Source organism: Pseudochaenichthys georgianus, chromosome 1, assembly GCF_902827115.2.
Source record: "Pseudochaenichthys georgianus chromosome 1, fPseGeo1.2, whole genome shotgun sequence".
Classification (NCBI taxonomy): Eukaryota; Metazoa; Chordata; class Actinopteri; order Perciformes; family Channichthyidae; genus Pseudochaenichthys; species Pseudochaenichthys georgianus.
In genome coordinates, this window is record NC_047503.1 from 19,523,854 (window position 1) to 19,536,448 (window position 12,595).

At 44.0% G+C, this 12,595-nt stretch overlaps 1 protein-coding gene across 2 annotated transcripts in view; it reads left to right on the forward strand.

The window, feature by feature from the left end:
- Positions 1–11,210, forward strand: part of mxi1 (max interactor 1, dimerization protein) — a 34,678-nt gene extending 23,468 nt beyond the window's left edge. For both annotated transcript variants that reach the window (XM_034110969.2, XM_034111050.1), the window contains exons 4-6: positions 5,205–5,319; positions 6,567–6,765; positions 7,348–11,210. In XM_034110969.2, the coding sequence (XP_033966860.1) occupies positions 5,205–5,319; positions 6,567–6,765; positions 7,348–7,511 (478 nt within the window). In that variant the 3' untranslated portion in view covers positions 7,512–11,210. The remainder of the gene's footprint in view (positions 1–5,204; positions 5,320–6,566; positions 6,766–7,347) is intronic.
- The last annotated feature ends 1,385 nt before the right edge of the window (positions 11,211–12,595 follow it).

A 12,595-nucleotide genomic window follows, 5' to 3' on the forward strand; every position in this document is an offset into this window, starting at 1 on the left:
ACAGAGTGTGGGATTTCTGAAGCAGCTGTTTGCTAAGGTGACGCCGCAAGGCAACACAAAACAAAACCAGAATGATATTAAAGGCCATCCCAGGAATCTGGGCATCGCTGAATACGAGGAAAAGCAAGTCTTTTCTGCCATTGTTGTCGTGCTGTCAGGGAGGGATTTGATATCCCTGCTGTGCGTGACAGTTTGCCGTACAGGTCCTGGTAGCAACTGGACACGTGTTATGTAATCCTCCACAGATGAAGAGTTCCCCATTCAGGCAACATGCAGCTCACTGTGCCATGCATTAGGACACTGGAAATACAAAGGGCAGAGCAATAGCCTTCACTATGTTGAGTCAACAATATTGCAAGCTACACCCCTAATTTCATTTGTGATTTTTATTTTAAATAATAATATATATCAGCTGCTATAATATATATCAGCTGCTATTGCCATTATATCTGCCTTTGACACTTCTGAGGTGAGCAGTTTAACCGCTATCTGAAAGCCACATGAACATCAACCTACTGCCACGGCCCTGTCACCCTGTGATGTCACACCCTTTAAACAAAGTGTGCTCTACTGCTCGTTAGCTCTAGCAGCTGAGGACAGGAAGTTATAGGGCTGCATAGTGAATCCATTGCTGTTTATATAACCAGCATAGGTCTTGTCTAAGCACCCAGGGAAACATTAGGCTCTGTTGCTGCGTAACGTGGCTACGAGTAGAGATGCTGGCGGCTGCGCGCTGGAATTTATTGCCACAAGCCGCCACTCATATTGTAAGACGCAAACGGCTTAAGCTCTTCTGCTGTGGGTCAAAATGGTAAACAACCGTGTCAGGGATTAGTGACCTGTCCTGGGGCCATCACCAGTAGCTACTAACTAATGACCTTTAACCCCTTAGTGAGACAGTTAGAGATAGCACTGCTGGGACAGACTGACATGATAAAGCAGTCTCTGCCATTATCTTTCGTTTCCCGACGCTCTGAGGGCATAATGGTTTTTGCAGGCGGAAGAAAAGGACTCCAGTTGTTATACTTCCCATTAGCAGGCAATGTGATGGTCATGAATTACACATAAGTACTCTCTCTTTCTCTCCTGCTTCTCTCACAGTCACACACTGTTCCTCCATCACTCCCTCTTATGCTTTTCAGGGCTTCTTTGACCTCCTGTAGTTATCAGAGTGTTCCACAGCAGAGCATGTCATGCGTCCAGAGATTAGTCCAGGCAGACGTCTCACATGTCAGTCTGTCAATACGAGACACAGAGAGAGGGTGTTTGAATGCTGCCAACCCAGGAGCATGTGTTTCTGCAAGAACACATCACACGGCACATGAGGTAGCTCGGTGTGCTGAGAGAGACTCCTCCGCATCATCCCGGGCATATGGGTGTTTGAGGTTAACACTGACTCGGCAAAAAGTGTTGATTCAGCACCCTGCAAAGTGACACCCTACACTGCACTCAGCAATAGAAGTCTTAGCGCTGAGAACCATAATTGGCATATTTCAGCGGGTCATAGCAGGGCCGGATATGTGTTAATACTGCGGTGCCAGTGCGGTCAGCGTACCCCCCCTGCTTCCTCTGTACATTTGTCATGTCAGTTGGGTCAGGGAGGGAGGGAGGGGGGCTGGATAAGGACAGGAATGGCTGTAAGTGGAGGTTATCTAAAGTTGTGTGCTGAGATAGTTGTTTTTAATCTGGATGGGAGTGGAGGAGAAGATCTCCAGTGTCTGGCGTTTGTTAACCCGACGCCTGATAGGCCAGACAGACAGGCCCATACATGACCGGGTGTCCTGCTCTGCCCTTCTTTATCAGGCACTCCGCGCCCCTGTGTGTGGAACAAAAATGTTTGTATAACTAATGAAAAAGTGAGAACGTTCAACATGTCCCTACAGTGTACACATGCATACTGGTGGTACACAGTTTTTGAGATAACAAGGAATGTTCAAGACCAAACTGTGTGTTTTGTTCTTGCCTGTAACGCAGATTTATATTTGTGTCAGCTGCAGCTGCATAATAAATAATTGATCGGCCTATCAGCAAACGTTCCCTGTACATGGCCTACTTAATTTGAAAATGATTACATAGCAAACGTTGCAGTAAAATGCCTTGTTTCCACACAATCGAGTATTCATCGTAATTACAGTGTTCAAAAGATAATTTGTATTTCTGAGACAGATCTTTTGCCATGTCCTCTCTGTAGAGTGTCCTAGGTGTGTTTCCGTTGGAGCTGTGTGTTCCCCCCCCAGGCTGCTGTAGAGGAGTAGAAAGTGATTAATTGCTGGCTGATATCTGTGTCTATGTGCACGAGCGTGTGTGTACTGTATGTCGGGGTTCAGATGAGACGAGCGTAGATAGACATTTCACAGATAAAGAAGGTGGACTTTACTCTCTCCTTTTAATAGGACTGATTACACAGACAGATGACCTGAACCGGGCCGATCATCATTACCAACTCTGGGCTGAAAAACGTGCGCTAAGGCTGCAACTACTGTAACCATTCTTTTTTTTTAATCAACTATTCTGTTAAGAATTTTCCTGTAAGTTGTATTGACATGTTTCAGCATTTTCTGACATGTTATTGATAGAACAATCACGATTTTTCACCATTTACCCACATCGTATCTATCTATATATTAGTGTATCCCAAAGCCAAATATGACATCTTCAAATGTCTTGTTTTGTCCTCAACTCAAAGATATTTGGTTTTCTGTCATAAGGACCAAGGAAATATCCAAATTTTAAGAAGCTGGAATTCGAGATTGTAGTATTTTTATTCTTTCAAAATGATAAATCAAGTGATAACTTTGACAGCCGACAACTAATCCATTCATCTCTGCAGCTCTAGTGTACATGTGTGTTATGACCAAACTTTTTGCACCTCAGACTAAATAAGGGTGCGTCCTCTTTCACTCCCTAGACATGCAGCTCTTGTCTTTGTCACGTAGTTTAAGCACACACTCAGGCATACTGTTTTTAAGCAATGGCTCGCTCTTCTCTTGGGTTCTTATCAACACCATCCATGCAAAGCAGAACCTCCCTTTCTCTCTCTCTCTCACACACACACACACACACACACACACACACACACACACACACACACACACACACACACATACATGTCTGGCCCAGCCTAATCAGTGCAGTGAATTCCTGCCCTGGTCCCCTGGTCTTGTCTCCTTTGGGCTCCCCCAGAGATTGTTCCTGAAGCCCTGGGTGGCTCCACTGAGTCCACCGGCTCTCAATGTCTCTCCACTTTTCCCTTCAGGCTAGCTGAAAGGGCAGCCCCTGCTAATGGAGTACTGATTGTGTTATAGCTACAATTATCACTCTTTACCTCTCAACTCGGAGCCATTAGCAGGATAGATAGTACCCCCGGCCTGTCTGCAGTCAAGGGAAAAGGGACTGTCAAGATGATGGAACGTCCGAGCCGAGCAGGGTACAGGAAATGCCATTACACCTTTCCTCCCTGCCCCCCCCCACACACACAGCTTAAACTTGTTGTTTGTAATGCAGGCGAGAAGGGAAACTAAAGCCGGGTGCAAGAAATACCTGCAGAAGATAATGTATCGTCTCTAGGTTTACACGAGACGTGAATCATATGTAACCCGCTGCCTTGCTGAACTAAGCTGGGGATTTACAATACATGAGCCGGTGTGCAGCTGGTGGATTCTCACAAAGTGAGAGTACAACATGTCTTAGGCTGCGGCCCCACGAGGACGAATTCGGTCGTTTGCGTTACTGTTTAGTGTCATATAGACCGTTCGGCCACACGAGGACGACCGAATATGGCACTAAACGACTGAGGAAACGACAACGGGTCCCAAGGTGGATAGAAATGCATACGCCACTCTCTGGGGGGTCAAACAGCTCCGTGTGTGCGCCCTATACGGACATTTTCAGATCACTGATAGTGATTGCGCAATAGCCCCGCCTCTCCCCACCTCTTCTGCTCACCTCCGCTTACCCCGCGCCAGTGCTGAAGTGTTTCGCCACCAACAACAACAACAATGGCGGATCGCAGAGTTGCTATCGTGCTCCGGACGCTATTGACCATGCTACAGTTGTTTGTGCAACATCTACAGCAATAATGATGAGGCAATAGCCCCGCCTCTCCCCACCTCTGCTGCTCACCCCCGCGTCAAAGTAAACTGCACCCTGAATTCAGATTATTTATCTTTCTCTCGCGAGTGAAGTCTAATCTGACAGGACGGAGACACGCAGCTCTGCTCACCTGCAGCTCCTCCCGCTGCAGCAAAACACACACTTCAAGTCAGATCATCACCCTTAGCTATTTTAATTACCTCTCAAACTCCCTAAACTAGTTATAAATATGTTTATTTTTTACTGTCGGCCGGGTCACTCATTACTGGATCAGCTGCTGCATGAGACAGACACTGACGCTGTCCGAAGAGAAGGAGGAAAAAGAGAGGCTCCGTGTATTTTATCATTATATTATATAGAGTCGTTATTCATTTGTTTTAAAGCTCAATAAATAACAAAGAAGACCTTTGACCGGCACTTTTATAATTTTGTCCGGAAGATTTCAACTTTAATACACGCTGACTGGCGAAAAACTCTGCCCGGTTCCCTCGGCCCCCACCGCGAGAATAAACAGAAGGGCAACCATGACAACCATGCTTCTTCGCTGCTTTTGTGGAGGAAATTACAGCGCCACGTAGAGGCTCCTGCATATGTACTGCAGCTTCTCCAGCGGTTGGAGCTAAACGGAGCGGTCTCGTGTGGACAGACACTATCCGGATAACTATTGCATGTGGACGGAAGCCGTTTGCGATTGCGTTTGCGTTAATCCTATGCGTTTAGCCGTTTTCGTCCTCGTGGGGCCGCAGCCTCAATGAGCCTGCATTCCAAGGTGACAGATTACTCAAGTGCAGATCTTTGAGAAGGAACAAATCCACCCTTAGGAGATCAGAACTAGGTGCTTTTATAAGGGTTGGATGTAAAGTCCTGTGGATAGCTTGACATCTGTCTTTAGCCAGTTATCTGTGAATGAGAAAGGCACAGATTAACACAGGGAAACTGCTGAAATAGTGTCTTAGTGAGTACTTTCCATATTGCAATTCCCAGGTGCTATTTAGCAACACATTTACCTACTATTTCCCATGTTACTGCCCAGGCCTTAGCGCTTCCCTCCTGTACGTGGTCATGTATCTAATCATTCCATTTCGCTTTCTGTTTTTTTTTTTTTTCTCCAGGCGAGCTCATCTGCGGCTGTGTCTCGAGCGGTTGAAGGCCCTCATACCCCTGGGACCCGACTGCAACCGGCACACAACCCTGGGCCTGCTCAACAAAGCCAAATCACACATAAAGGTACGGGATAAAGCCCACAGAGCTGAAGACGCATGAATATGAACCATAGAGTGAAAATAGAACATGCATTATTAAAGCAAGAAAAATAGCAAATGGTGGATCTGAAATACATTTGACCTACACCATATACAATAGGATTGTGATTCACTCATAAAATATTCTGCAAAAGAGTTGAAAACGGCATAATATAATGTCAAGGTGATGATATGTTCAAATGCACTACCATAAAAAGATATTGGATTTTATTTGTCTTGACCGTTGCTTTTTATTGCAAATGTAATTGACTTCTAAGGATCATTACAGTTTCTAAATGACGAAGTAGTTTAAATGAAGGGTAGACTTTAAATACATCTATACATATTTATGGTCCAACATTGGGTGGTTGATGTGTAAATATAAAACATTTCCCATAGCAATAAACTGCGTATGCAAACAAACCTCAGCCAGTGTTCAGCTGGTCACTGGTGATCATTTCACTGCCTGAGCATATCACACAATAAGACACCCTGCTTCACGCCTTCCCGTCCACTTAAAACACAGGCATGTGACCGCCCGAGGATGAGCAGTCTGCATGGAAAAAGCCTGCCGTAGCGTGCATTCACGTAACATAAAGACGATATTGTTGTTGTGAGCACCCCCTCTCTACTGCCGTCACCACTCTGCACTTCTGCTGCTGTCAACTTGAGTCTCTCCATCTCTTATTGATGGCCTATTGTTTTGGTCCGTTGCCGGGAGTCACGCTCGTCACTATTGAGCGACCTTGTAGCCGTGACATAAGGCTACAAGGTTAGAAGTGCAACAAGGCTGTATGAGTCCCTGCCACGGCCCTCGCTTAGATTGTCATGGCACCAGGGCGTAAAAACACAGGCAGCAGGTAAGTGAGGGGACACGGTGTAAACAAGGCGGGCGAGGGAAATCATTCCAGAGCTGGCAGGAGGGAAGACCATGGGAAGCAAGGGGTTTGGTCTTTGAATGCGAACAAACAGGCAGTGTTTGGTGTCTGACAAATGTTTGATATAAAAGGAATTTCTTAACAGACAACAACATCCGTCTCTACAGTATCTCAGCATAATACATTTGTTTTCCAGCTTTCCTCCTCTCAGTCATATATTTATATCTTTTCACAACATCACTTTTATCTGGCTGTCTCCTTCACACCCTCACACGTATTTATCGCTCCATAAAAAGGTCTCTGATACACATAGTTAACCTTTTCTCCCTCTCCCCCTTCTCTTTCTCCTGAGCAGAAACTTGAAGATGCAGACAGGAAGAGCCAGTACCAGCTGGAGTCTCTGGAGCGGGAGCAGCGGCACCTCCAGCGCCAGCTGGAGCTGCTGAGGGGGGGCAGTGGTGCTGCAGCCCAGAGCAGCCCAGGGGAGGGGGAGAGGATACGCATGGACAGTGTGGGCTCCACCCTCTGCTCCGACCGCTCCGACTCTGACCAGGGTGAGTGAGGCCGCAGTCTTTAAACAGGATTTTCATTTGGCGAGTACAAGAACTTACAGTATGAACCTCCAGCCGCTCTGGGGGTTTCACACCACACAGAGGTTGTACCCGTCCCTCTGGGGCTGTTTGTGAAATGAGGTGTTGCTGAAAATAATCAACACAAATTTCCCGGATAAAGGTGTAAAATGAAAATGCTTTCTGAAAGGATTTAAAGAAAGCTTTGGTTAGTTAAAGTATCAAACCTACAATTTAAATGAATCTTTAGTTAATGTCATTCCAACCTAAAGTTAAACTGAACCATGTTAATTGGATTCATATTTATTAACAAGGACTGTCATAACATAGTGATGTAAATAATGAAGCGTTGACTTTAACAAATTGTTAAGCATTTTATACGCTGGTTGGTTTTGGTCTTTTCCTGGGATATGTTGACTTTAAGAAAAAACATAGAATATCATCAGCCTTAACTTTTAGGCATCCCCATTATCTTTACACTTAAACATGATACTTTCCACTAAATGATTCCCTTTCTTCTCTCTTCCCCCGCCCTCTCTCTGCTCATCTCTACATTGGCGGCTGCAGAGGAGATTGAGGTGGATGTGGAAAGCACAGAGTTCTCCCATGGAGAGCTGGACAGTGTGAGCACAGCCAGCACCAGCGACCTGGACGACCACAGCAGCCTGCAGAGCATGGCCAGCGACGAGGGCTACTCCTCCTGCAGTGTCAAACTTGCCTTCTCCTCCTAGACCTCCCACTCCGCCAACGCCAGCATCTCCTCCCTGCCAAACCCGCCGGCCCTCCCATCTGTTTCTCCATCCAGCCATGTCTACGTGCACACACCCCCGCCGTCACCTCCGCCTACGACGGCCACAGCTGACAGCGTTCCTGTCGCTCCTGCCTCTCAGCAGCGCCCCCTATGGCTCCTAGCCTTTAGTCCGCCCCCCTTTACTCCTGCACTGCTGAGGAGCTCCACTGAAAGCTTTCCTGAACTTTGAGCCGCCAAGACCAACACCAGGGACACAAACACAGCCATGTGAAACTGCCCATCGATTTTAATCTGCTTTTAAAGGGAGATCAGAGTTGGTTGATATATATAAAAAAAACATCATCCTGGTTTTTTAAACCCACGCAATTGAAATGAATGATTGATTCTACCTTTTGGCTTTTGATGAACTCTTAAATGTCTGAATTCTTTTTAATATTACACAACCCCGAATTTGACTTGAAATGCACTTAAATTCACATGATATGAAATAATTCAGAGTTTAGGGTTCTTCCTCCTGTGGGCTGTGTGTTTCCTGTGTATCCCTTCTTAACGTTGTGGTGTTGGGTCTGGTTAAACGGCAGCACATCTAATCTGGACTGTAATCAACACTGTGGGTGAATTTTGCCATATCAGCACAGCTTGGCCCTGATGAACGTCCCTTCAGGCCTGAATTTAGTCCTTGTCTTATTGTTTTTCATTACCTCTGTTCGACACCTCAGAAGCTCGGACACTCGAATTGGTGCTATTGTTAAACAAACCAATGGGAAAAGCAGATCAGATCCACCACCACGGAGCTTTTAAAGCAAACAAAGTGTGTCTCCAGTGATTGTTTCCAACCAGGCACGGAGGAAAACAACCAAAAAATGGAGGAAAAAACAACATTCCTGTTGAATGTGGGTGCTCAGTGCATTTTCAAAGAGTGCAAATTGTAACTTGTGTGTGTGTTTTGTTTTGGTTTCTCTCCCCTCGACAAGCAGCTACGACAAGCTATCCTGCACTTGCCTACTTTAGAGCTGTCCATAGAAATGGCACAAACCAACAACTGAAAAACAAGAACAGCAACAAGGAAAAAGTCCAAACAACAACAAACTTTGGAATAGATGTCCATTCTCTTTCCAGCAGTAACAAGCAATAACTCTTGTAGTCCTTTTTGTCTCGTCAGATTGAACCCCCTTCCTCTTATTTTTCTTCTCCCCTATGAAGACTGTGTGACCGTCCAAAAAGCAGATGTATATTCTTTTGTTTGTACATAAAAATAGCTTAATTAATTAAACCTTACAAAGGAGTTAAAAAAAAGTTAGAGCTCATGGATAGAATATATTGCCTCTGTTGCTGTTTGACCTGTGTTTATTGTGAATGTCAAAACTTTTGGGGGGGATATATTTGGCATTCCTAACGTGGTCAGGTGATCTGTGGAGGGAAAGCCTGGAGTTTAGGAATGAAAAAACGGGTTGTATGATGTCAATGTTCGCTATCCCAACTCCACTGACATTAAGAATTGCACTTCAGCCACAGCTCTATGTACATTTTATTTCCCACTGTCCTTCTCTCATGGAGCTCACCTGAATCCTTTTGTATGTGGAAAAAATACTAAATAACTCCTTTTTAAAATATTTATTTCTCAATCCCTCAAATGACACAAGCAATGGGGAAAGAGAAGTTAACTTATTTTGGTTGTGTCTTATTGTACTCCTCCTTTTGATGCTTATTACTCATTCCTTATTTTAAGAATTGTATATTTTATGGCATATTGTAATTTTGTTTTCGGGGTGGTGTGGGTGGGACGGGATATGAAATGTAGCCATTTTGTTTTATTTTTATTTTATGTTTTATTCAATGGACACTTGAAATGTAATCGGCCCCTAAGCTGCTCCTGGTGCTGAGCCCCGCTTGTTTAGAGTCACCAGCCTTGTCCTCAGTTGACCCCCCCCCCCAACAACACGCAATGCCTGAGATGATACATGCAGACCCTAAATAACTCGATAGCCTGATAGACAAGATGGCTTCCCTCCATACCCAGCCTTCTTCACTACTAGTATATCAATTCTCCTGTCCCGTTGTTTTAGGGTCTGTGCTGAGGGGGTGGGGGTCATCTCTTCACAAGGTTTTATCTATAGCCTAGACTTTACTGGCAAATTGAGCCAGCTACTACACAATAAAAGGGGTCTAAAACTCCACCTTCCTCTATTAGAGGGGTTGTAGTCTCTATTAGACTTGTGTTTTAGTTGACAAAATGTGTCTTACATTTACAATTCAATGCCTCCGATTGAGGATTTCAAGAAGAAAATCAACAAAATGAACAAATCCTTTTGGTTTTTCTGAAGGACGTCATTAAGGTGTAGAGTTTGACATGTAAGCTCTTTGAGGAGCTATGTTGAGGTTGTTGGACTTGGCACTGAATCAGAAAGTCAATGCTTCAGGTGCTTGACTATTTAAATAAAACAAATGCCAAAAACACCTTAGAACACCTCAGTGTCCTCTCTCTCTCTATATATATATATCTCTCTGAGGGAAAGTTTACATTTATTCTTCCCCTGTTTAAGTTATTAACCTTCAACTCTTTGTTTTTTTGGTCTTCATATGTTGGTTTCATGAACCTGCACTGCTGACAGGAAAAAGGTCCTGTGTTTGACAACAAAATGAATTCCACTCAGACCCGGATCGCATCCTATTGGTGTTTTTAACCTGCTCGGAGTACAATATATTTTTAACACAGTGGAGCGATTCTAATAGTGATGGGTTTTGTGGTTCACCACTGAAATGTGTGAAAACGGTCTGGCACTCATTGTATCGTCTCATGTGGAAAAACTAGTCTAAACTTGTAGTCCCGGACGGGATATAACAAACTGTAAGAACTGATTTTACTGAGGCCAGGTCTGTCCTCTCATGTGAGTGGACAGTGTGTGTATGAATGTGTGAGCGTGTGTGTGTGTGTGTGTGTGTGTGTGTGTGTGTGTGTGTGTGTGTGTGTGTGTGTGTGTGTGTGTGTGTGTGTGTGTTTGTGTGTGCTCTATGTTCTTACTAAGGCTGAGCTTTAGAGAGGCACCTGCTCCACAACGAGTCTGCACTAATCTCAGTTTGGCTGATTCCCACCTGCTACTCATTAAATATTAGACTTCTGGAGCATATTTGTCCAAAAAAAGAGACAATATAGCCAGTGTCTAATATAATTTCTGGGACTGTCACATAATATGCAGCAAAAATGTTGCTAAAAAAAGTTAACTGAACTCAACTGTAGGTGCAGACTGGTCCTGGATCAGCCCAGGTTAGTTGGGATGTCTGACAAAGAGTTTCTGGCTATATGCTGCATATTCAAAACGATAGCATATCTTCATAAGCTGGTGATAACAAAGCTATATTTTTACCTCTGTGTTTTAAGTTAATGCAGTCCTATGGTCCAGGTTAACTTTCTAGGAGGGTTCAGTCCCAGTTTTGCAGCTTGGCCAGAATGTGCAGTGTATTTTGTAAATCACACTCTATTCTGGCATCTGGCTTTGAGCAAACAGCTACATGAGGAATATGTTAGCCCAACCAAAACGAGTAGTCCCACGTGGGGAGTTGTCCTGTTGTTCTGAACCTGTGGCTATCCTTTGTAAAACATGCTGTCTGATGATGATTCTAGCCGTGTAAGTTGAAGATGCAATACTTACAATAAAACACCAAGATTTTCAAACCTGAATGACTCAACCGGCCTCTTTTTACAATGCAATGTATTTATGTTGAATTAACTGTAAAGCAATGACACCGCAAAACATGCTATAATTTATTCCAAATAATGTAAAGGCTTATTTTTACAAACTGTCAAGTGTCATATCTGTTTTTTAATTATTGACACCAACAAGAGGTAACAAAACATAACATACATTTCCTATAAGAAATGTCAATAAAGAGTAAATAGGTCTGCTGCCCGGCAGGTTTCATAAACAAATAAAAAAGACTCTGATGATAGATATCGTGTTTAAGATGGGTTACCTTAGAATCGTGTTGCTGGAAGCCACGCCCAAATGTTTCCCTCGCTGGCACCGCCCACCGCTGCTCGCGCTACTTTGAGCAGTGCGCATGCATATGCGCATGATGCGCATCATGTTGACATATATTTTCAACATTAACTTCGAAAGTTTCCAGACACATGTTTGACAGACGTGCAGTTTATTGTGACGCGGCGCCATACCGGGGGCTCACAGCCACAGGTGTATCAGAATGGTAAGTTTAGTTAGCATATTTTTTAGGGCCTGAGCACGAAGTGCAAAGACCTATTGAAATCGTCAGTATTATTAGGGCCTGAGCACGTAGTGCAAAGACCTATTGAAATCGTCAGTATTATTATTCTTCTTTTACCGGTTCTGCACTTTCGACCTGTTTTTGAGGGGGTTACGACACTATTCATGTAGCGACATTTGGCAACGCCGCCAGGACCGGTGAAAATGTTAACATTCTGGATTCGATGGGAGTAAATGTTTCAACTTGCTCTCTAGCGCCACCTGTGTAAATTCAGTGTTTCGAAAAATGTACAAAGTTGCAGCGTAAGTCTGACGGACCTGACATTTTGCACACTTATCCGGGTGGAGCAGCTCTACATATTATCCTCTCATATCCCGAAGCTCCGCCTACTTTGATTTTTTTTAATTAGCATAATATGAAAAACATTGAAATATTAACTTAAATTCCAATTTCTTGATTTTCCAAACCAAACTTAGTGCACAGCATCAATGGAGGGGCAGACACATTACCCTACGAGGTGTGGAAAAATGTGGCCGATATCAATCAAAACGTATTAGCAAAAGGGTGTGGCCTACACATAAATGCTCACAATTCATCCAAAATGTATCCAAATATCACAGATTTCGGTGGATAGGTTCAGTGTGTCTTGGGGAATAGGCACAACAAACAATGTTCATTTCGGACAATAGGGGGCGCCAAAAACACAACTAATTTGTATCTCAAGAACCGATGGACTAAAAAAATATATATTGTCATAGACATACTGGCAGGGTGAGTATAAACTGAGATTTAAAGGGTCGCAACCAATGAAAAATGTGGGCGTGTCCTATTCAGTTTTTTCTC